Source organism: Petromyzon marinus, chromosome 57, assembly GCF_048934315.1.
Source record: "Petromyzon marinus isolate PM22_M1 ecotype Great Lakes invasive population chromosome 57, UKy_Petmar_22M1.pri1.0, whole genome shotgun sequence".
In the NCBI taxonomy this organism is placed as follows: domain Eukaryota; kingdom Metazoa; phylum Chordata; class Hyperoartia; order Petromyzontiformes; family Petromyzontidae; genus Petromyzon; species Petromyzon marinus.
In genome coordinates this window covers 616,212-641,337 of record NC_133723.1, presented here as the reverse complement: position 1 = coordinate 641,337, position 25,126 = coordinate 616,212, and the positions used below count along the sequence as shown (strand labels likewise).

At 45.0% G+C, this 25,126-nt stretch overlaps 1 protein-coding gene across 4 annotated transcripts in view; it reads right to left on the bottom strand.

Annotated features, from left to right (window-relative positions):
- LOC116955054 (tyrosine-protein kinase Fer-like) overlaps positions 1–25,126 on the bottom strand; it is a 92,132-nt gene that overhangs the window by 63,618 nt on the left and 3,388 nt on the right. For 3 of the 4 annotated variants that reach the window (XR_012929696.1, XM_032976004.2, XM_032976006.2), the window contains exons 2-7: positions 13,398–13,507; positions 5,621–5,820; positions 4,134–4,307; positions 3,790–3,892; positions 1,483–1,669; positions 395–532 (exon numbers count right to left, since the gene is read on the bottom strand). Coding sequence is in view for 3 of the 4 variants with exons in the window: in XM_032976004.2 (XP_032831895.2) it covers positions 395–532; positions 1,483–1,669; positions 3,790–3,892; positions 4,134–4,307; positions 5,621–5,818 (800 nt within the window). In the remaining variant the exon portion in view is untranslated. Of the gene's footprint in view, positions 1–394; positions 533–1,482; positions 1,670–3,789; positions 3,893–4,133; positions 4,308–5,620; positions 5,824–13,397; positions 13,508–25,126 lie in introns of all 4 variants that reach the window. The other variant, XM_032976005.2, reaches the window with a different exon arrangement.

The following is a 25,126-nucleotide window of genomic DNA, read 5'->3' as shown; positions in this document are numbered from 1 at the left end:
TGGCTATGTACGTATGTACGTTGAACTTCTTTTGCATCATACACAGCCAACCACACTAATTGGAGGTGTAATGTTGAGTCTATAGGTAGTGTTAGTCTATGGAGAGTATGTATGTGTGCAGAACTTCTTTTGCACTGTACGTAGCTAACAACGCTAAACGGAGGTGTCCTTGGAATAGGGAGATATGGTTTATAGAGAGATATGGCTAGCCGAGATAAAGACAGATAAAAGAGGAATGAACGAGAGAGATGAGAGCTATAGACAAGAGATGCAGATGATTCAGGTGACAGAGTGACAAACGAGACTGAGTAGGGGAGAGAAGGGCATCCGCCCAAGCGGCCATCGTGCAGTGGCAGCGGCGATTGTGGCAGCGGCGATTGTGGCATCGCCTCACCTGTGCTGCTGGATGAAGCTGTCGTACTCCGTGCCGGGGTCTATGAGGGCCACCGCCTCGGCCATGCTCTGCTGCATCCTCACCACCTCGTCGCGCACCAGGCTCGTCATTTGCAGGTAGTCGAGTAGACACTCTTTGCTGCCAATATCAAAACAAAGGCAAAAATCCCCCCCGTTGAGCCTTAACAGACTGTAGGGGCCAGTGCTGTTAGCGATCACCTGTTAGTGACCACCTATGAAGGCTGCCAATATAAACTATAAAACGAAATTATGTTTACGTAGTGTTCATTAAAACTGCTTTGTTTAGTTTGTTGTCCTCTGCGCCTCCAATTAGCATGGTTGGCTACGTACGGTGCGAAAGAAGTACAACAAAAAATACATACATTGGCTCCCTGCTTCTGTAGCCGAGTGGAAGTTAATATCTTGCTGCTCGTATTTATCAAGGTCTTGAGAAGGCCGCCTCCACTTTACATCCAGGAGCAAGGAGTTAATATCATGCCTCCCGGCAAAGGTTGGTAAGATCTGCCAATGGTGCCCTTCGATGGATAAATCAACCTCATCACTTATGTCCTTGGGGTGATTGGTAGTTTACCGAAGTGGCCCCCCACATGTGGAACCCCTACTACTGCCGCCCCCACCCAGATGTGGAACTCCCTGCTGGCGCCCCCCCCCCCCACCCAGATGTGGAACTCGCTACTGGTGCCCAGCCAGATGTGGAACTCACTACTGGTGCCCCCCCTCCACCCAGATGTGGAACTCCCTACTGGTGCCCCCCCCCCCACCCAGATGTCAAACTCCTGACTAGTGCCCCCCCCAACCAGATGTGGAACTCCCTACTGGTGCCCCCCCCTACCTGGATGTGGAGCTCCCTAATGGTGCCCCCCCACACCCACGTCTGACTCTGAGTGTGCCAACCCAATTGTCTTCATTGTCTTCATCCTTTTCAAGCACAGCGCCTCAAGATGTCGCGAAAGGTGCTTATAACAAGAGCCAATTATCAGTGTTAGCACAGGACAAAGCGCCGTTAATGTATTTTTATCGACCGCGAAGGGATTGATCTCCGCAAGCGCGCATGTACGCTACACTTACAGCACCGCGACAGCGTCCTCCTGCAGGTGCTGCAGGGAGTCGAGCAGCTGCGGCAGGGTGCTGCTGCAATAGGCCTCGCGATGCAGCTGGGCTCCGCGCACGCAGAGCACGTAGGCGTTGTGCAGCGAGTGCAGCTTCAGCGTTGCCTTCACCAACTTATCGCGCACCTTCTCCGCCTCCTTGGCACCTACAGCAGGACAGGGTGTGGGCGGGTGAGCGGGCGAGGCCGTTGGGTTGGCCGGTGGGTGGACCAGTGGGCCGGTGGGTGGGCTGAGGGGGTACTTAACCGGGAGTTGCGAGGTGACCATGGGGCGGCTCAGAGGTCAGAGATGCCGAGACGGCACCACTGACATTCTGGGTTCTAATCCGAGTTTCAGGCGCCGCACGCAAATAAACCCGGGGTTCTCAGTGTGTAGCGAGGTGATGGTGTCAGATCGGTTACCAATGACTTACATAGAGAGACTCACAAACATGCAGAAACCAAGAAATTAATGTAGTGGCCCTTATCAGTCGGTTGTTCTTCACCACACCTCCGATTAGCATGGTTGGCCACGTACGATGTGAAAGAAGTTCAACATACATACATAATAATATAAAGTTGTGATTAAACCGAGTTCTCAAATGTAGTGAGTTGGCGGCACTTAAGAGACCCATAGACTCGTACAGAGACCAACAGATTAACATAGAAACCCATAGACTCATGTGAAGTTGTGATGAAACCCAAGTGCAGTTAATTTCACACCATAAGCATCACAAATGATGCTCTGGGTGTTTTGATCTGCGTACTAGTTGATGTGCAGACACGCGTGTTGCATGTTCTCCGATCACATGGAAGGTGCCTGGTATGTTATTGTTATCGCTGGTGTTACACATCAAGCTGTGTACGAGCAGATACCTGATGTTTTTGCTTTTGTAGAATTCATATTGAGGTGGTTCCTTACAAATGCGGGCAAAACATTTTGTTTCACTCCTTATGATATGCGATTGTTGTGAAGGATGACTTCTTGAGAGCCAGGTTTAATGGGTGGGCGGTGGTGACACATGCCTGTAATCCAGTACTGTGGTGGCAATCTTTTGGTGATCACACAAATGTGGATTTTGCAAATGCATGATCCACACATGTGTGAACTATATATAAGTGCTCTGATACTTGCATTGTATTTTTATTGTTCGCCTTTTGGTGTTGTCTGGTCTAACACCGGTGGTGAGACAAGGCCATAACGAAGGCTGCCTTCACGCCTGGCCGCTGGCTTCCCACTTCTCTGTGGCTCCTACTCCTCGCGCAATTAAGCCATTCTCGCTCTCTCTCTCTCCGACAGCGAGCGAATACTAGTGTGCGAAACGTTACTGGTTGAATCATAATTATTTATGTCAGCACAAATTTATATATAAAAAGGAATTTCGTGAATGTGTGTCTGTTAGAAATGTTTGGCATACTTCTCGACATGCAACAAACTTGAAATTTGGCATATGGGTAGCTTCCAGACTGTACACAATGCAAATAGTATAAAATAGACTTGTGTATTTTGGAGGGGGGGGGGCGCAATAATGGATATATTTTGCACAGCAAGTGAGCGGTGATGTCACATCTGTGCTGTGATGTCACCCGCATGCGGCAGCGTCACGCAGTGTGCCTGCTGACGTCACGCATCCCCCCCACCCTCCGCGTAGCCCGTTTATTAATCCAAGACAAGAATCCAAGTCCTGGGCGAAGCCGGGTTGTAAAGATAGTAAAATATAAAAGGTGATTGAGAATGAAGAGGCTCGGGAATTTAACAGAATCACAAAAGGGGCCAATAATATGAAGGGCTCAACAATCAACTCGATGAACTGGTGATGACATAAAACTAAAACACAAACTTAAAAGATTAAGGCATTATAATAATAGGGGTTTTCCCCTTTTTTCTGGCAACAAAACTGAAACCTTTTTACAAGGATTCATGTCTGCATTAACCGCAATACCTGCAGTCAAAATGCAAACAAAAAACATACGCCAAAAGGCGTCATCTGGTCGAGCACCAATTGGGTCCAGGCTCAAAAGAAAGCCATCCCTTGGTGTGGACCAATCAGTTTCAAGGACAATGCATATATTATCATAGTATGTTTTTTGTTTGCATTTTGACTGCAGGCATTGTGGTTAATGCAGACATGAATCCTGGTAAAAAGGTTTCAGTTTTGTTGCCAGAAAAAAAGGGAAAAACCCTATTATTACATTTTGGTACTGGCAAAGGAGGTCTAATGATGATTAAGGCATTAATCACAGCACATTTTACATATGAGCACAAAAAAATAATAGCATTTACCAACCTCCTTTGGTGACCGCCTCGCCGTATTTGCGCTTGATGGCCGAGGCGTCCTTACACGCCTGCCTGTATTGGCCCTTCACCTTCTCCATGTCAGTCACCGTCACCTGTGGGGGAAACGCTCATCAAGCGGCAGACAACAACAGACCGGTCTATCAATGGGGTCTCGAGCTAATACGCTCTCTCACAAGTCTCTGATAGGATCTCAAGACAATAGACTGATAGGCTGGCACTGAAGAGGTATCTAAATGGGTCCCTGATTGTGTGTCTGACTGAGTCTCTGGTGGGGTCTCTGGTTGGCTCTCTGGTGGAATTCTCAGACTGTAGCAGAATGGGCGTGCTCCGCACCTTGTTGAGGTTTAGGCGTAGTTGCTGGTACGACTCCATATAGCTCTTCTTGAGCTGCTGCTTGTCTCGGATGAGCGTCGCAATTTTGCTGAGCGGCCCTGTCGTCAACTCCTCCGACTGCCGGCGCATCGCCTTGCCCAGCGCTTCCGTCTGCTGCACCATGCTCGCCCACGACTGAGATTGTGTGTGTGTGTTTGTAGAAGTTGTGCAATGGAGAGGTATGTTTCAAAAAGAGTCCTCATCATAACCATCATAATAACATTGGTTTCAGCTTGCATATATAAGAGTCTAGGTGCAACTATTTCCTTCACAAAAGTAAAATTAAAAAAGTAACCTCTCTTGTGAATACTCTTTGGTTCTTTTGGTAAGTAACTGCTTTTGTGAATGTCAAAACATTCACCTCCGATAGCACGGTTGGATAAGTACGGTGCGAAAGAATTCAACCTACAGTAAAACCTTGGATTGCGAGCATAATTCGTTCCGAAAACGTGTTTGTAATCCAAAGCACTCGTATATCAAAGCACTCGTATATCAGTTGTAATCACGTGACGCTCGGCAGACAAAGCGTATACGTTCATAATAAAGGTTTTTGGGTTAGATCGTGTTATTTTTAAATTTGTCCTAAACCTCCACCACCCGACACGGCCAATCAGCCAAAAAGTGTCACGGTGACAAAAGACAAATAGTTCACTACTTTAGCCCACCGGTGTGTGGAAGAGTGAATCCACAACATTTACAGTTTGAGTACGACGTTTCGCTGGTAAATACATCCAGCATCATTGGGCAATTCGCCAGAATGGTAAAGCCCTCGCTTGCTCCCGGTCTTAAATAGAGCAGCAGGGTGACGTCATCATTTAACTCATTTCAAGTGCAGTGATTTGAGGCAGGGGGGGGTATTGTAATTATATAATCGATTGGTAATCAGTCAATGGTTATGATTAGTAATGAGTTGTAGATTAGTAATTAGTTGTAATGTGTGTTATTGTGATTATATGCTACGTTAGTAATCCGTTAATTAGTATGTGTTTCCCCTATAAGGAATTGTAATGCGTATTATTAAATAATACATATTGGTCGCGAAAGCCTACGTGTTAAAGCGTATACGTACTACTCGTATTGCAAGACCTCGCTCGTTTATCAAATTTATATTTATTAAAAAATTTTGCTCGTCTTGCATAACACCCGCAGACCAAGTTACTTGCAATCCAAGGTTTTACTGTACATATAAAACTTAGTGTGAGTTCCTGGTCAAATGAGAACTGAGGTGGTGCTTATCCCGTTTAGAGCCCTGTAGGGCCAGTGGTCGAAATTCCACATTCCTATATTGGGGGAAGAGTCCATAAGACAACCACTGTTGACTTCCCCTACAATGTGGCACTCAGTGAAACTGCCTTGTCTCCCTGGTGACTTGCTTTATCCCGGTGACCTCCTGACCCTGGTGGCCACCTATCACCTGGTTGGCAATGCGGGGTGGCAACGCGGCTGACCTTGGCGACCTGGCTGACGTGGCTGAGGTCAGGGCGCTCTGTCTGGGCGCACAGGTGCTGCAGCTGGGCCGCGTAGTCACGGTCGATCTTGGCGCGCGTCGCCACATGCTTGCGCACGGCCTCCAGCAGCCGCATCTCGCACTCCTGCTGTGTGACCAGCGCATCGTGCGACTGCTGCATGTACAGCCCGAAGCCCATCTCTGCTGCCCCCACGACAGGGCGATAAATCGACCAAACAACATTGTCAACGTTTTTTTTACGTCACAGAAATGCTGCCTAGATAACTTCGATAGATTATTATCATTTTCAAAAATTCGGTTAAAATTCAAATTGTGTGTTTTTTTTTGCTTGCAGTCTTTGGTGATCAGGTTAAGACGGTCAACTCGATGCCTTTGAGAACCGGATTTAAAGGCAGCCAGCTCAGCGCTCCGAGTCCCAAGACACCGAGCCACCTCGCAAACAGACTTGCAAAATTACTCCAGAGTACAAAACTGCTTCGGATACCCCTTCAACGGACACGGTTTGTCCACACCAGGTAGAGCACTCTCCCACACCTATATATTGAATGCATTGGGAGATAATTACATCTATATATATAAAAAAGGGAAATTTGTGAATGTGTGTCTGTTCAAAATGTTTAGCATACTTCCCAACATGCAACAAACTTGAAATTTGGCATGTCGGTAGCTTCCAGACTGTGCACAATGCAAAAAGTCTAAAAATATACTTTTGCATTTGGGGGGGGGGGGGCGCAATAATGCATATAATATATTGCACGGCAAGTGAGCGGTGACGTGACATCTGTGATGTCACCCGCATGCGGCAGCATTACGAAGTGTGCCTGCTGACCTCTCGGATCCCCCCCCCACCCTCCACGTAGGCCGTGTATCCCGCACAAATGCGCAGTGTAGCTGTCTCGATTTTCTAAGTCAACGTGACTATTTTCATCTCGCTATTAATCTGTTTGTGTGAAGCAGAAAAAACTCTCGAACGCTGACCTGTGACGTCATGAAATTTGCAAAGCTTATGCTGTCTGGAATTTCTAAGGGAACGCGACTATTTTGAGCTCTTTGTTTTTTCGGTAAAGACACATAGGTAAAATAAAATCAATTAAAACACGATAAAATCACGACGTTTCGGAGGCAACACAAGTTTCCGTCTTCAGGTGGAACAGTCACAGCAAAATAGCTGTAATTTCAGCTCGCCACGTCATTCCCTCCCTGAGTTGCCTAAATCGACCTTACGTATAAGTGGGTTAAGGTTGATTTTTCATTCAGTGAAAAACATACGATTTAGTTAAATTGATTTGTTTCAGCTTTTTTTCTTTCTTGTAAGCATACATTTTTTTCAGCGTTTTTCAGTTAAACATAAGGGAATATGAAATTCATACAAGACAAGATTCCAAGTCCCGTGCGAAACCAGGTAGTAAAGCTAGTTACAATATAACACATTTTGTTTACTACTTTAACACATGGATCAGCAGCATGGACACAGTCACAATCTGTGAGCATAAAAAAGTGCACTCACTGGTAACATTTATCATCCTGTTACAATCTCACTAATTCTCCGTTTGCCTTTGTGGTGTGCGGAGACCAAGTGGAAGATGGTCGACTCAAGTAACAATTGGTGACAATGTCATGCATGCAGTCATGCCCGAACAGGTATATGGACGTATTTGGCAGTACACTGGTGCAGCATGACACACCGGTCCTCATAAATCAGTCTCAAATTCAACCAAGTCTAGGGTATGAGTCAAATATGCCTTTGGAACATTGACCAAAAAGTCATCAGGCTGGGTGCTATTCGGCAACAGACTATGAAGCTTCATGTTCAGCCGCTCATAACATTCGTCTTCCGACTGCTTCGACATCACGAGAACCGATTTTGACGCATCACCGCCACCCCTGCAAGACTTTCTGACTGGGATTATGACCTCCTGACTCTTGTGGCACCGCGCAAAAAAAATTGCGAATTTATTTTTGCACCGCGCATCACCGGTGTAACGCCAATATGTTCATATGAACTGGCTCTAGCTGTCCACTACATTCACTCCGTTTCCCAATTCAAGTCCTGGGTTCAGACATTCTTCTTTTTCTGTGCCGATGTCTCAACGCAAAGCTCAGATGACAAATGAAGTAAATTTTCTCCTGTACCCTGCTTCCTTGTTTCATTTCTCCTTTATACAAAAAATCCTTCCTCTTGCCTGCAATCCCACTCACGATGTGCATGTCCCTCTGTCTGTGCAGGAAAATAAAGGCGCGCAGTAGTGTAGCGGTTAACGCTCCGCACTACATACCCGGCAACCTGAGTCAAGTTCTGCTCTCGACTAACACCAGTGACAATTATCTGAACCGGTCCTGGGCCTCCCCTAGGTCGATTCAGCCTCAAATGAGTACTTAGTGCGATGAGTAAACATCACCACCAGGGATACAAAGGCGGTCGGGCGTGGTGCTGGCCACCGACCCTCTCGTGTGCTGTTCCGGCCTTCACAGGTTCTCGCTAACAGCTCTTGCCCCAACAGCCTATTAAGGCGATACCGGGGATTTTTTTTGCAGTACGATATTGCATTGCACTGTATGATGGTCAGTGTTGTTGTATATATGCCCCCTTTTTCCATCTTAATATTAACAAGTAATTTTCCGATACATATAGATACATATTTCTATTGTTTTTAAAATATATATAATTAATAAAAAACAACACCAACCCAGGCCTCAGCATGGCATGTGGAGGTCATATTTACCATGACCTACTAACACGATTTTGACAGTTCACAAACTCCCAGGGTCAGAGGGAGCAGACAGAGAGCAGAGCACAGCGATTTGCAAGAGACTGACGTAAACACAAAGCCAGGGTCAATGAGAGTTTGCGCTAGCCGCAGACAGCCAAGCCAAACAACCAACCATTTATCCTGCATTACTATTAAAGTAACGTAAAGTTCGAAATTCAACAACAGGGTAGGCTAAAGTTATTGATCTTCACACCCACTCCAATTAAACCAGGCCACAAGCTACATCATGGAACATCACCCATCTATTAAGTCAATATGAAATGTTATTTCCATATTTTAATAATTTCTATACAACTTGACCCGAAGCATATGACAATCAGAATTTTCCTAAGTCAAAATGAATGCTCTAACCTCCAGACATAAGAGAATAATAAGCAGAGTTAATATAAGGTTAGAGAGGAAAAAAAACAAGCGCACAGCAAAACTGCAACGTAAGCTAAAGAGCCTGGCAACAACGGGCGGGTAGAGAGTGGGGGCAAAGGGTGCCGGGACCACCCCGTGCGAGCAGGAATAAGGGCGGGGGCTTGGAATGACAGCGTGTCAGCGAAAACCCAAGCAAGTTTTAAGTAAGATAAAACAATACATAATTTCATACATAACGTTAGAGTTGGCGCTATTCACCTTAAACTATACTACGCTTACACAAACATAAACTGCATGACTTGGGCGATGTTAAACCCAGGGTCAGAAAAAGAGGGTTTCCCAGCCGCCTTTGTCTCCCTGCAGTACATGATAAGAATATGCTTACGCTTAAGGGAGCACCTTCCCTTGACATAAAGTCAAACACCACAATGGAAAGCTGACAGACCTTGGGTTACATACCAAATCATAACTGTGGAACGGTGGTGAAATGAAATGTTAACTTAAAACTTTTTAACCATTCCCTTGTGTATCGGGGACACGACATGCATGGAGGGAAGCTTGCCCTCCCTCTCGCACTGGCAGACAGAGAGGCAGACAGAGAGACGCCTCCTTTGACGATTTGTAACGTCTGGTTGTTTTACTTTTTGGTGCTTTATGGAAGGAGGATGACAGCGGAATATGCCGTGGGTGATGCACACAAGGACACACACTGACACACGTACAGACACACACATACGGACAGATCATGACACAGCAAAAATCGAAAGAAGCCCCGCCTTATGGGAAGATCCAAGTGAAGGGATTTTTAGCATGAAAGAGAACGCTACAGCATTGAAAGGTCAGTTCCGTCGGAACTCGGAGGAGTTCGGTCGGCTCACCGGAGCCGGCCCTTCGGGGCTCAGTTCGCCCAGAACTCAGCTAAGTTCGCCGGGAGCTCAGCTGAGCCCATCAGCTCAGCTCCTCAGCTCACCAGCAAGGAGCTCATCACTTCAGCTCAGCTCGGCTCATCAGCTTGCCGACAGCTCATCAGCAAAGACCCGCTTGCCAGCTCAACGCGTCCCTGCAGGAGATCAACCGCCGCCGACGCGAAGGATGTCTCTGCTGTCGCCGAAGTGGCGAGGGTCGCTATGTAGCGACGGGGCCGGACGACGACACCACCGCGCTGCTACGAGCGTGCTGTGAGCGCCATCTACCGACATAAACTCGCAACTACAACAACGTGCATCGCCAGCGCTAAACCGCGCCGCTATGAGCGTGGTGTGGGAGCGCCATCTACCGACCGAGTTCCGCAACTGCAACAGCGTGTCAACTGGTCATCCGAACCAGTTCACCACGGTGACAGAAGAATCGACTGATACGTGTGATGCGCACCGCCCCCTCACCACACGACAACCAGGCGTCTGTTTGACGTAAAGAATCAACTCCGAACACTGACTATTTAAAACAATTTATATCAGGAACAAGGACAATCCCAAAACGAGAAGCATCTAAACGTGAAGGCATCGCTACAGATCGGGTGATAATAGTTTGTCGTTTTACAAGTATAATCATTTCTTCCTTAATATTTAGTGGGCTCTACTCTTTATCGCATAAATTCCCAACAGATCCATCAATACGAATTGATTCTTGACACCTTCTTCCGCAGAGCCACGATCACGTGGAGAATGGTGTGTCCCACCAGATCCTTATCAGGCGATCTGGTCCACAATTAATTAAAACTTGGTATAAGATAAAGATCTTCGAGGGAAAAAGAGCACACCATCGCATGCCCTTACTCCAAGCCATTTCAGTAGTCATATAACCTTGCCTATGGATCTATGGATATTTGTGCCTTTGAGAATAATAACTGTTTTTGATTACTTTTTTTATATCGCCGTATAATCTTTAAAGTACCTTTCGTTCATAATCGCCGCACGTACTCGCGTACTCTACAGAATACTCAATTGTTCCGTGACCCAATGTGCTAACAATGTGATACGGGTTGCATATGATCAATAAGGAGTGCGGTACTGCGTGAACAATTCAAGTATAATCATCTATTATAAAGTTAAGGTTTTGTTAGAATAGCTTGCAAGCATGTTTTAATGACTCTCTCCCTCACTAACAATTGCGTTATGCGGGGGGGAAATATCGAAGTGAAACCACACTCTCGTGGTGATACTGTATTGATACCGTGTTGAAATTCCGAGATTGAGAGTTCACATACCATATTAAATTTCAAATTTAATTTAATTTTCATTATTTTAATCAATTTTCACACACCACATAGACAACAGTGTGGTTAAGTATAGACGTGGGAGCATATAAGTAGAGTATAACAATGGTGTTTGCTGCACTGCCCCTCTGCTGCCCACCACGTAAGGCCGCACCCACCTGTAACTCCTGTCTGTGCCAGGCAGTCACCTATAGAATCACTAGATCCATGTCCCTCTTACAAATGAGAATGGTTAAACAAAATTAAATAACCAAAACTGTTTGTGATCAACCCCACTCAGCTTGCGATATCCGACAAGATCAGGCCCATTCCTAGCTAAAACATACATAGTAACTAGTATTGTTACAGTCAAATTCCATTGCAAATTACTCAATTTGTATAGCACATAGCAACAAAACATGGCAGGACCATCTGGAAAAACAGTTGTGAGACTCCGTGAGGCTTTTCTGGGCAAGCAAGTGGAATAATTATTATAATTATAAATAATAATCCTGGGTGATTTGGTCATATGCTCTAAATAAATAACCCCGTGAATAATTTAGAAAACCGAGGTGATGTCTCTTAGCTTGCCTACCCAAGTGGGGCATGCTGGAGTCAGCAGCAATTCTGAACATTCAAAGAGTGATTTCGCAACCACTGATCAATCATGATGTGCACGGCTCTCACTCGGTGTCAATGCTCCCAGACAGCTGAAATACATCTGTGAACTGCATCCATCTGTGTGGAGCTGTGAGCGCTATTCCCTCTTACACGGGTGTTTCCTCCACACTCCAATTTCATCCCAGGTACCAATCTCTCAGGAAGAGAAATTGCCAAACATCCCAATGTAGCATGACACTTCCTTAACAGGTTTTAAGACTGAAAGAGGCTTTCCTGGATAAACAGTGGGCATTATTACTCATTGGTTTTTTCGGTAAAGTCACGTATGTAGAAATACAATAAAATTATATTTAAAAAAACAATCACGACGTTTCGATCACAACGCAAGCGATCTTCATCAGGCGTCAAGAACAAATCACGGAGGTAAATACAACAAAAAGATGAGAGACGAGAATTCAACAAACCTGAAAAAAACATTATGTGAAGCACATCCAGTCAGGCCAACAACACAGACACTTTCTGGCGGACCACGAATTTCAGAAGAGTGTTAAATTTCGTGTTCAACCTTTGAATTGCACATACCAGCATAGATAGAATGAAAAATACGAGGTACACGGTCAGTAGAAATACATATACAAGTCCACCAAGAGGTAAGGAGGGAGGAAAGACGGACAGGGAGGAAGAGAGAAAGGGGGGGTCGGAGGGATGAACAGAAGCTTAAATAGGAAATACGGTTGGAGGGGGGGAGGGGCCAGAGCGAGAGCGGCAGCTCAAACACGCACATCTTACACATACAAAACGGCAGCTCAAAAAAGGACCACCTCTTGTAAATACAAAACGGCAGCTCAAAAATTTACCACCTCTTGTAAATACAAAACGGCAGCTCAAAAAAGGGCACATCTTACACATAATTACACCGGTAACTTCCCCGTAGAAGTGTGATAATAAAGTATTAAAGCTTTCGTGACTGCATAAAATTACTCATTGTTTTTTTCGGTAAAGTCACGTATGTAGAAATATGTGCGTGTTTGAGCTGCCGCTCTCGCTCTGGCCCCTTCCCCCCTCCAACCGTATTTCCTATTTAAGCTTCTGTTCATCCCTCCGCGCCCCCCTCTCTCTCTGCCTCCCTGTCTGTCTTTCCTCCCTCCTTACCTCTTGGTGGACTTGTATATGTATTTCTACTGACCGTGTACCTCGTATTTTTCATTCTATCTATGCTGGTATGTGCAATCCAAAGGTTGAACACGAAATTTAACACTCCTGAAATTCGTGGTCCACCAGGAAGTGTCTGTGTTGTTGGCCTGACTGGATGTGCTTCACATAATGTTTTTTCAGGTTTGTTGAATTCTCGTCTCTCATCTTTTTGTTGTATTTACCTCCGTGATTTATTCTTGACGCCTGATGAAGATCGCTTGTGTTGTGATCGAAACGTCGTGATTGTTTTTTGTTTTAATATAATTTTATTGTATTTCTACATACGTGACTTTACCGAAAAAACCAATGAGTAATTTTATGCAGTCACGAAAGCTTTAATACTTTATTAGTGGGCATTATTGTTGTCTAAACGACGTTTATAAGATGATGAAGACTTAAAAATATCACCATACACCTCGGCCGAATTTTAGGATGCCGCGCATATATCCTTACACGCACACACACATCCTATCATCAAGACAAAGACACGAGCATCACCGAGAAGGAACTGAAAACATTGTAAATGGCAGTACTTTATCAACACCAAAAGGAAGATCGGTTTGAACAATCTGGCTTGTGCATTGTCTATGTGCGTGTGTCGCAATCACACATACTTTTAGTCGCCACCAAATGCCTTCAAGGGCGCAGAATAAATTCTTGAGCGGACGCACGGCAGACAGCGGTGTGGCCAGTGTTAACCTTTTGTCGTCTTCACACCTTCCGCCTGCGAGAGAGAGGAAATGTTATTGGGGCGGTGACACGGCCCAGCAGTAGCACGTTCGCCACTTGTTATAGAAGTTTGCGGTTCAAATATGGTCAGCCTCCCTGGCTATTGCTATGAGGTGTATTAACCGTACAATATTGTGCTCCATCTGCTTCGCAGTGGATAATACAGATACCGTGATGGCATTCGAAAAAAAAGGCCATTGTGTGCTCGCTTCATGGTCCACTTATGAACCTTATGGTGGGCCCCCGGGGTCCCATAAGCCCCAGGCCCTCACTAAAACATATTAAAATGTAAACAAAAAACCAAAGATTAATTCCTGCAGTCACGAAAGCACCAAATCGAGTTTGAACCACCTCTTCGGGGAGGTATGAAATCTGTGTCTTTGTGTTCTCTGCTGGTGTATCTGCCTTTGTGTCTTGAATTGGGTTTATGTCGCTGTGCTGTCTCTGCCTATAGTTGTGTGCCTGGGTGTCTCTAAGTGTGCGCTGCGGCACCCTCTCTGTGTGCCTGACAACTTGTATCATGCTAATTTGTGTCCCATTGTCTCTGAGACCCAGTCCCTCCATCTCTGGCTATTTAAGGCCTCGGTACAGAGCTGCTTTACCTCTTAACTGTGTGCGTGTCTCCCCCCATAGGTCTCTCTACGATATGTATTCTATCACTATCTTAAATTTCACACTCAACTTACAATTTAACAATCTTTGAGATAGTGTATTCAACCAGACCATGCGTTAATTGTGTTTTAACCGACCGTCTGTGTTGCTTTACATAGTTTCCAAATTTTTCTAAACCCTGTTTGATTTAATGTGATGCTCCGTCTCTCTGTATCCCCTGGTATATCTGTGTTAATTCTCTCTACTTAAGGTCTGTATATATATCTGCGGTTATGTGTTTCCTCTACCTGATGATGATTGCTTGTGTTGCAATCGAAACGTCGTATATTATGTAATTTTATTTTTTCTTATTGCTACGTGACTTTACCGAAAAAAAACAAAGATTAATTCCTGCAGTCACAAAAGCACCAAATCGAGTTTGTAAACAAAAACTTTGCTCTTTTTCACTAATGGGTTTGAAGGATGGTGGCAAGTGTTGTCTTGTTAAACTATGCCTTAAAAACTGAAATTACTTACCTGCAGTACCTCTATTTAAATACACTATCGAAAATAAACTTTATATCCCTGTCAATCATCGTATTTCTCAGTGTGGATTTGCGAACACACTTTGTAAACAGTACATGAAATAGTACGCGTTTTCAATGTGCTGTTCATACTGTAACAAGCGTTTATACCAATGTTACTCTTCAGAGTAGTGGGTCGCGGCTCCTCTTATCCGCATTGATACGAGCGGTATGTGGGGACTATGGCTTAAACGCAAAAAAAAGCCATCTGCACAGATGCATACGGACAAGAGAAGTATTCTCAAACAGGAGGAATTAACAGTGCAACGCATCTCATCTGTTAAATATCTGCAGGGAATAGTATTGTCATCGATTGATCCTGGCTGCAGACATTGGTAGGTCACAAATAATAATACAGATAAGAGAGCAGTTTCACTGTATTATGCATACCGTTATGACAAATAAAGGACTTAGGTCGTGTAGGCAGTTTGAGCAGCTTTGGATAGAACTTAAGATCCTGCCCATACCCGAGCATGCAGTGCATTCGTTTGTTCAGCTCTTCTGCGCATTCGTCCTCGCTGCGCTTGGACAATATAACAAAAAAATGATCCGTGCCAGGTGGGTCGCGGCGTTTATGTGCACGGTGGGACGGAATCGCCAGAAAAAAAAATTAATTACGATTTTGACTTCCGTTTATTCGGGACCCCGGGTCCCACCATAAGGTTCATATGCCAAATAAAAAAAAATACCTGCAAATTTACTCACTTGCGATTATACATAGTAGCATCATCCCCTCCTGTGAAACTACTGCAGACATATGTATTTGTAACGACAGTGCCATTACCAGCTACATATGCAAGACGTCGAAAATGCAAATGTGAAACTAAAAACTATGTTTATTTTACCAGATAAGGCCCACTGAACAATATAGCTCTTTTTCATAAGTGACCTGACCACAAATGATAGCTCAAAGACGTGGTTTATCATGTGGAAAATTTATAGCGGCCAAATACTCGAAACGCAAGTTTCTAAATGTGGAGCGAAACACCAGAGGAACCGGAGAAAATCCACACGACCACAGGGAGAAAACATGCAAACTCCAGTTACACAGGAGTCAGAGTCGGGATCAAACCCACGATCTCCTGCATATTAGGCAATGTAGTTAACATCTCGCCACCGAGATCAACGAAGACACAGAAACATAAAATTACGTGGCCAAGCTTCGAGTTATAGCACTACGTTGTTTTTGCGGTTGCCGTAAAACTCTCAGGTTATGAATTTTCGGGTTTTAGCGGGTGCTGTTCCGCACAATGTCCGACGTTTCGCTCCACATACTCTGGAGCTTCTTCTTTATTCATTGAATTTGGTTCTGAAGTTACTGGTACAACTCAAAAAACACATCAGAGACCTAGCTGCACAAAGACAACTGCTAACAAATATGCAGCGGTAGCAGTTGTCCTATATTTACCCAGGAAAGCCTTTCGGAAGTCTTAAGACTTTTCAGGAAGGTCATCATGCCGAACAACATGCGAGATAACGCAAAATCACACCAGCGAGCTAGAATTTCAGAGTTATCAGTCTGAGCAAGTGCTTTGAAGCCCGGATAGGGCACCTATGAAGGCCACAATCACACACACACAAAGATCCCACATCTGGCCATTCAGACGGTGAAACAAGTGCTGTCAGTGAGCAGAGCACATGAAGGGGGTGATAAGTCAGCAGCACGCATTGTCATTGTTGTTTCTCCAGTGATGGTTGTTCATACACCACGCCAGTTACTCATTCGCACCGACCTAGGGGAGCCCTATTTCTAAAATCACTCGCCACTGATGTTATCCATGGCCAGGAATCAAAGCCAAGTCGCTGGGTTAGTGCTTAGTAGCACAGGGCACTAACCACTACGCCACCACTTCCCACATGTGCACACAAAATAAAACCAAGATCCCCCTTATTGCTTCTAAAATACTTTTGGTGCAAGTTCTATTTACGAGTATCCATTAAGGCTGGCATGGCACACAAGGGGGTGGGTAGCTGGTACTACGCCCGGCCACCTTCGTCTCCCCAATGCCAATGTTTACACACTGTATGAGATATTCATTTAAGGCTGAGTCGACCAGGCCAAGAACCGGTTCAGATATCCATCACTGATGTTGGCCATAAGCGGGAATAGAATGCGGGTTGTAGTGCAGTGGGATAATCACTACCACTCCGCGAAATACACACCTACGTGTACACATGCACAAGCAGAAGCGTGTAAGTGCACACAATCACTCACGCGAGTCATTCTTACCATCTGTGTTCCTCAATGGTAAGGCTACATATTACAAGTGTAATAATCCAGTCTGGGCAAACTTTTCGCTATTAGTGTGGCTTCTCGTGGAAGAATTAATTTAATCTATGACTGTTTGTATCGACGACTTGCATGGGCAAGCACACTCACGTAAAATTAGAGCTGGAACAATTTGAACCCTTGGTGTTCCTATGCATTACATGGATCATCAATAGTGAATACCATTTTCCCCCATTAGAGTCAAACGTTGCATTCTATCTCGCCTAGCCATGACGCACTGGACAAACAAAGCGCCTTCTACCTTAAACAGGGGAGAGGTGGATGGAGAAAGTGGGGAATGTTTGACTGTGACTTAGAAGGGAATGTACCTTAAATGTATACATGACTTTGTGTGAATAGGTCAGATTCGCGATCATCCATAGAAAACGACAGCACTGTCATGCGCACTGTGTAACATTAAGCTGTGCACATAATACTGCACATGGTGTGGGCGATTAATTGGTCAGGCCGGAAATGTGACAGCTAGATGAACGGCATGGTAAGTGAATATTAGCGACCACCATTTGTCAATTCACTGCTGGATGCCATGCGGGTCGTGGGGGCTGTGTGACCATATTTCACCACGCTGATCAGTGCAGACTGGTTCAGGTGGGGATCATAGATGTTGGTTAATAGTACTTTAGATTAGCACAGTTGGCTACGTAAGGTACGAAAGAAATTCAACATACATACATGTAGATAAGGTAATTAAAGCTTTCGTGACTGCATAAAATTACTCATTGTTTTTTTTTCAGTAAAGTAACGTATGTAGAAATACAATAAAATTAATGTCATTTTATTGTATTTCTACATACGTGACTTTACCGAAAAAAACCAATGAATACATACATGTAGTTTAATTACCCTCTGCTGACAACATAGCCCAGCAGCAGCCTTGAGCACCATCATACTGGGCTAGTCGCCTATCCATAGCCCTATCCGGGCTCAAGTCTCCTTAGCTTCCGAGATGGGACCAGATCAGGCACATTCCAGGTGATTTGCTCATAGGCCTCACGAATATATATTGAATCATTAATGACAAAATTGGTGAGGCGTGGTGGTTTGCTTTGCACAGTAGTGACTGGTTTATAAAATAATTTGCAAACCATCTCTTTTGCAACTCACATAATGTGGGTTTGGCATTACAATCCAGCCTTGAGATTCATACCAGACTTAGGTATGGTAACGAATTTACTGGGCTCAGTTTCAAGTGACACTGTTTCCAATTCGCATTTTTGTTCCAATAAGTGTTGTTCCAGCATCATTAAGCCATGGTCAATCCACTGCTGGATGAAGGCCTTCCCAAGCTGCTGCCACCTCTCATATCTGTGATGCGACAAGCCACCCCAGCGCCTGCACACGTGAGCCGATCTCATCGCTTCATCTCCCCATGGACGATCGGCCATCATCCATGTCAGTGACATGACCTATCAAAATCCATTCGCTTCACTTCGTTCAGCCAACAATATGGATTCAACGCTTCTACCTTCACTTAAAGCACAGCTTTACTCACTCCTGAGTGGTAGGCAAACCCTATCCCATTATAGTTTAGCTTCATGCAATGTGTACTTTACATTTAAATTCTCACATATATGTCTCACATTTCTCCACCTCAGATATGCGGGGCAGCATGTTAATTCCTTTTTACTGAGATGGTGAATGAGCCCAAAATGCATTGCCAAGTGGATTGTGCCTTGTCTTCACAAGAACGAATCTTCCCTCAATGCAACATTTTTTGTTTAGTCATAATACTTTTTTGACTATTTAGGGGTCTGTTACCCAATAGCCACTATTAGTTAACTATTAATATGCCTATTTAAAAGCTGATCGTCTGAAAACATTTTAAACATTTAATTATCAGCTCCCACGGTATCTTAATCACTATACCCACTATCTCTTGACTAGTCAATTTTATGTGTGACTAGCGGGAAGTACCCGGCGTTGCCCGGGCGAAAAAGACAGACACACACATCGACCTACACACACTTACAGACACACACAAAGACAGTGACATACACACACACACACATGGACTCACACACACACAGACATCGACTTTAGATACACACACACACACACGGACTGATATACACACATGCACCTACACACACAAAGAAATGGACTTGCACAATCACATGGAGCCACACACACACATCGACTAACACACATATATCGACTCTCATACACACACATAGACCCTCACACATCGACCCTCACACACAAACATCGTCTCACGCACTCACACATCGACTCTAACACAAACACATCGACTCACACAGACAGACACATCGACTCACACACACATACACCTAAACACACACAAAGAAATGGACTTACACACTCATATGGAGTCACACACACACATCGACTCGCACACACACACCCCGACACATCGACTCACACACATCAACACAGACAGGCACATAAAATCACACGCACACATGGACTTAGACACACATAAATATAAAAAAATGTACTAACTTAATTTCCAAATTTTAGTTGTCTACGCACACACACAGACTACGCACACACATTGACTAAAACACACATCGACGGACACATACACATATCGACTCACACACACAAACGGACTCGCACACATGGACTTACACACATGCACAGCGACTTACACACACACATATCGACTTACAAAGACACAGCGACACACACACACACATGGACTTACATACTGACATCGACTCACACACGTAGATTTGCATGCACACACAATAGATTTTTTTTAGTTGCACTTACACATACATAGACTCACACACACACAAAGATCCCCCATATAGCCTTAACAGACTGTAGGGGCAAGTGCTGTAAGCGAGCACCTATGAAGGCCGGAACGGTACACGACGGGTGGGTGGCCAGCACCACGCCCGACCGCCTTTGTCTCCCGAGTGGCAATGTTTACACACCGCACCAGGTAGTCATTTGAGGCTGAGTCGACCTAGGGGAGGCCCGGGACCGGTTCAGAGAATCGTCACTGGTGTTGGCCATGAGCGGAAATCGAACCCGGGTCGCCAGGTTCATAGCGCAGCACGCTAACCGCTACACTATCGCTCCCCACACACACATACACACACGCAAAGAAATGGACGTACATACTCACATGGAGCCACGCACACACATCGACTGACACACACACACACATCGACCCTCACACACACAGATGGACTCACGCACACACACATCGACTCTCACACACACGGACTGACACAGACACATCCATTCACACACAGACACATCGACTCACACACACACCGACTCACACACACAGATAAATATTAGGAAATGTCAAAATTATTTTTAAAATAATTAGTTGTCTACAGACACAGACCACGCACACACATTGACGAACAAATACACACATCGACGGACACACAGATATATCAACTCATGCACAACACATCGACTCACACGCACATGGACTGATACACATGTAACGGTGTTATTGGGTGAACGTACACCGTCTCCGGGTGATAGCTACTACTTACCAATAGGGGGCGGTCAACGGGCTGAGCCAGTACCAGGGGAGTATGACCCAAGGGGCCAACAGTCAGCGGGGAAAACGGATCTTGGAACGAATGGGCACAGCCCCCAAATAGGGGGCTGTGAGGGAATTATGTCACCCTTCCAGAACCTGGTAGAAGGTTCGGGAAGGGAGGTGTGGCTAGGTCGGAGCAAGCCACAGAGCAGGATAAAATGCCGGACCCCGGGAGGGTTCGGGCAGTATGTGCCAGCTGAAGACAGAAGAGCCAATGAAGACTGAAGGCCGGCTAACTAGGACCCTGGGACTCATCTGACCCGCCGTCCTTATCAGGGTCGGGCAGAGTGAGCCAGTGGTGCGACCCTGGAAGCCCCGGAGCCCGACGTCCTTATCAGGGCCGGGTCCGTGTGGCTGGTGGTCGAGACCTGTACCTTGGCTGAGTCAGGTCAGCTAGCCTCCCCTAGGACCCTCTTAGCCGGAGGACCCGAGACCATAGCCCAGGAGTAGGGCGAGTTAGCCGTAGGCGTACCTCCCCAGCTAGCAGCGGGTGAAGGGGCCGTTATCCCTTCAAGTGGAACGCTGTATCGTGTTGTGTTAAGCCCTTGTAGTAAATAAGTGTTGCCTTTACCAGGTCGTCTACTTCATCATAAAGAATCCACTACACACACACAAACGTAGACACACACACATGGTGGCAGACACGCACGTGGACTCACACGCACACAAGGCCGTAGGCACATTAAAAAAGATAATAACATTCACCAAGTATATTTAGAAATCTTTCTTGTGAGCACAAAGATAATGAATGTAATATTTGCAAGGTGATTCTTAAAAAATCAGGTTTCTATCAACGTGAGTTGACACAATAATAAGAATATTATAAATGACCAAGGTAATTAAAAAATATTAGTTGCGAGCAGACAAACAAAAATAGTTGTCTGTACACAAACATAGTTAATGTAATATTAGCAAGGTGAATATTAAAAAAATGGGTTTCTGTAAACGTGAGTTTAGGGAAAAAAGCAAGGAAATAGTACTTCACATTGCCGTAGTGAGGCCTAGTCCCATGCAGAGCCCCCGGCCTCGCCTAGATTGCCCAGCCGGCCGAGGTGTCACCTTGGCAGGGTGTGGGCTGGGCCGCTCCCCCCGGTCGTGCTACAATAATACTTTCTAAGCCCAGTAATATTAATATCTAGGGACTCTATTGTAGTAACAGGACACATTGTGGTGGAGTGGGGAGAGGAGGACATCAGACTTTGAAGAATTAAGTTCAGCGTTGTGTGTGTTTTTGTTGCATTTTTAACGCAATGCAAATGTGTGCTGATCGTGTGTGTGTTGCTCGGGGCAACCCCTGTCAGCAGTGCAAAGTGTCATTTTAAAATTTGTATAATACTAATGTATGTGACGTACCTTGTAGAGTGTGCAGGCGAATAAAAAAGCCTGCACACCTCCGGCGATGGCACGTGAGAGTTTGTAGGGGCTAACCGTGATGAGTGTTGTGCGCATGCGCACCTGTGGGCATTGTCCTGCCCCGACCGGTGAAGGGAAATAAATAAATAACAGCTGAACTAATTCTTTAAAAAAATAGAAATCGCAAAAAAACACTATTTTAACTATTTTAAAGGTGAGTGATGGGAAAACTGAATAGCGCTTGGTACCAGGCAAAAACATTTTTAACGTAAACTCCACCGTTTGAGAGCCAAATCCCTCGCAAGCGCACGTGCGCAGACATACAGACAGACAAAAAATTACTTTTATATATAAGAAGACTAGCAGGAAGTACCCGGCGTTGCCCAGGCGAATGATTTTTTTTCAAAACTTCTCTTAAAAACCTTACATATACATAGACAAATACTAAGCTATTGTGAAAGCCCGGTGGGCCGTTTGTCCATTTCTCCACCAACAAAATTATAAGAGGCTTGCACAAGTCCAAAAAGTTATAGAAAGTGGGGGGTAAATAGTTGATCGAAAAGGTTGATCTAAAAAATATATTGACCCTCACGTAGGTATATATACCTACACACCATACATACAACATAGTAAGTAGTATCTCTTGACTCTGCAGTTGTATCTACTGACTGTACAGTAGTATCCACTGAGACAGTAGTATCCACTGAGCCAGTAGTAGCTACTCACTATTCTTGGTTCTTTCGGTAAAGTCATGTAGAAGGGAAACAATAAAATAATAAAAATATAAAACAATACAATTCTCATGACGTTTCGACTGCAACACAAGCAATCATCATCAGGTGTGAAAGCCGCAAGAAATTTTGAAAAAAGTGGCGGTTTTTCAAATTTTCTTGTTGTGGTTTTCACACCTAATGATGACTGCTTGTGTTGCAGTCGAAACGTCGTGAGAATGTTATTGTTTTATATTTTTATTATTTTATTGTTTCCCCTCTACGTGACTTTACCGAAAGAACCAAGAATATGAATCTCTGCAGTCACGAAAGCTTTCAATCAAAATTTAGCTACTGACTGTTTAGCAGTATTTACTGACTGTAGCAACTACAGACCATAGTAGTATCTACTGGCCCTACAGTAGTATCTACCGACTCTATAGTAGTATATGCTGACACTATAGTAGTATCCACTGACTATAGTAGTATCTACTAACTCTATAACAGCATCTACTAACTCTATAGCAGTATCTACTGACTCTAATAGCTACTGAACGTAGTAGTATCAACTGACTGTAGTAGCATCTACTGACTGTATAGTAGTATCTACTGACTGTATAGTAGTATCTACTGACTGTTTTAGTATATACTAACTCTATATAGCAGTATCTACAAACTGGATAGCAGTTTCGACTATCACTACTGCAGTGCATACCGACTGGGTTGGTACCTGCTATGATTACAGCAGTGGATACTGACTGTGGTGGTACTTGCTATGATTACAGCAGTGCATACTGACTGTGGTGGTACCTGCTATGACAACAGCAGTGCATACCTACTTTTGGTGGGACCTGCTATGATTACAGCAGTGCATACTGACTGTGGTGATACCTGCTATGATTACAGCAGTGCATACTGTGGTGGTACCTGCTTTCACTACAGCAGTGCATACCGACTGTGGTGGTACCTGCTTTCCCTATAGCAGTGCATACCGACTGTGGTGGTACCTGCTATCACTACAGCAGTGCATACCGACTGTGGTGATACCTGCTATCACCACAGAAGCGCATACCGACTGTGGTGTGACCTGCTTTCACTACAGCAGTGCGTACTGACTGTGGTGGTACCTGCTACGATTACAGCAGTGGATACTGACTGTGGTGGTACCTGCTATGATAACAGCAGTGCATACTGTCGTAGTACCTGCTATAACTACAGCAGTGCATACTGACTGTGGTGGAACATGCTATCACCACAGCAGTGCATTACGACTGTGGTGGTACCTGCTTTCTCTACAGCAGTGCATAGTGACTGTGGTGGCAACTGCTATGATTGCAGCAGTGCATACTGAGGTGGTACCTGCTATGATAACAGCAGTGCATAGTGATTGTGGTGGTACCTGCTATGATTACAGCAGTGTATACCAACTTTAGTGGTACCTGCTTTCACTACAGCAGTGCATACTGACCATGGTGGTACCTGCTTTCACTACAGCAGTGCATTACGACTGTGGTGGAACCTGCTATCACCACAGGAGTGCATTACGACTGTGGTGGTACCTGCGTTCTCTACAGCAGTGCATAGTGACTGTGGTGGCAACTGCTATGATTACAGCAGTGCATACTGTGGTGGTACCTGCTATGACAACAGCAGTGCATAGTGATTGTGGTGGTATCTGCTATGATTACAGCAGTGCATACTGTGGTGGTACCTGCTATGATAACAGCAGTGCATAGTGATTGTGGTGGTACCTATGATTACAGCAGTGCAAAACTGTGGTGGTACCTATGATTACAGCAGTGCATACTGTGGTGGTACCTGCTATGATTACAGCAATGCATACTGTGGTGGTACCTGCTTTCACTACAGCAGTGCATACTGTGGTGGTACCTATGATTACAGCAGTGGATACTGACTGTGGTGGTTCCTGCTATCACTACAGTAGTGCATGCTGACTCTATAGCAGTATATATCTATTGTTTAGCACAAAGTACTCATGGACTGACACACACACAGGGACGTACGCACACACACACACATGTACGTACAGACACACACATGGGCTCACATGCACACATGTACCAAAACACAAACACATAAAGAAATGTACTTACACTGACTCACATGGCGCGACACACACACAGCAACTAACACACATGCACACCGACTGACACAAACACACAGACATATCGACTCACACACACAAACACATCGACTCACACACACAAACACATCGACTCTGACACACAGACTCCCATACAAACATACATGGACTCACACACGCACATACAGCCACACACACATGGACTGACACACACACATGTACGTACAGACACACACATGGACTCACATGTACACATGGACCAAAACACAAACACAGAAAGAAATGTACTTACACTGACTCACATGGAGCGACACACACACAGCGACTAACACACACGCACACCGACTAACACAAACACACAGACATATCGACTCACACACACAGACACATCAACTTACACACATCGCCGCAGACACGCACATCGACCCACACATGGACTTAGACGCAGGCATC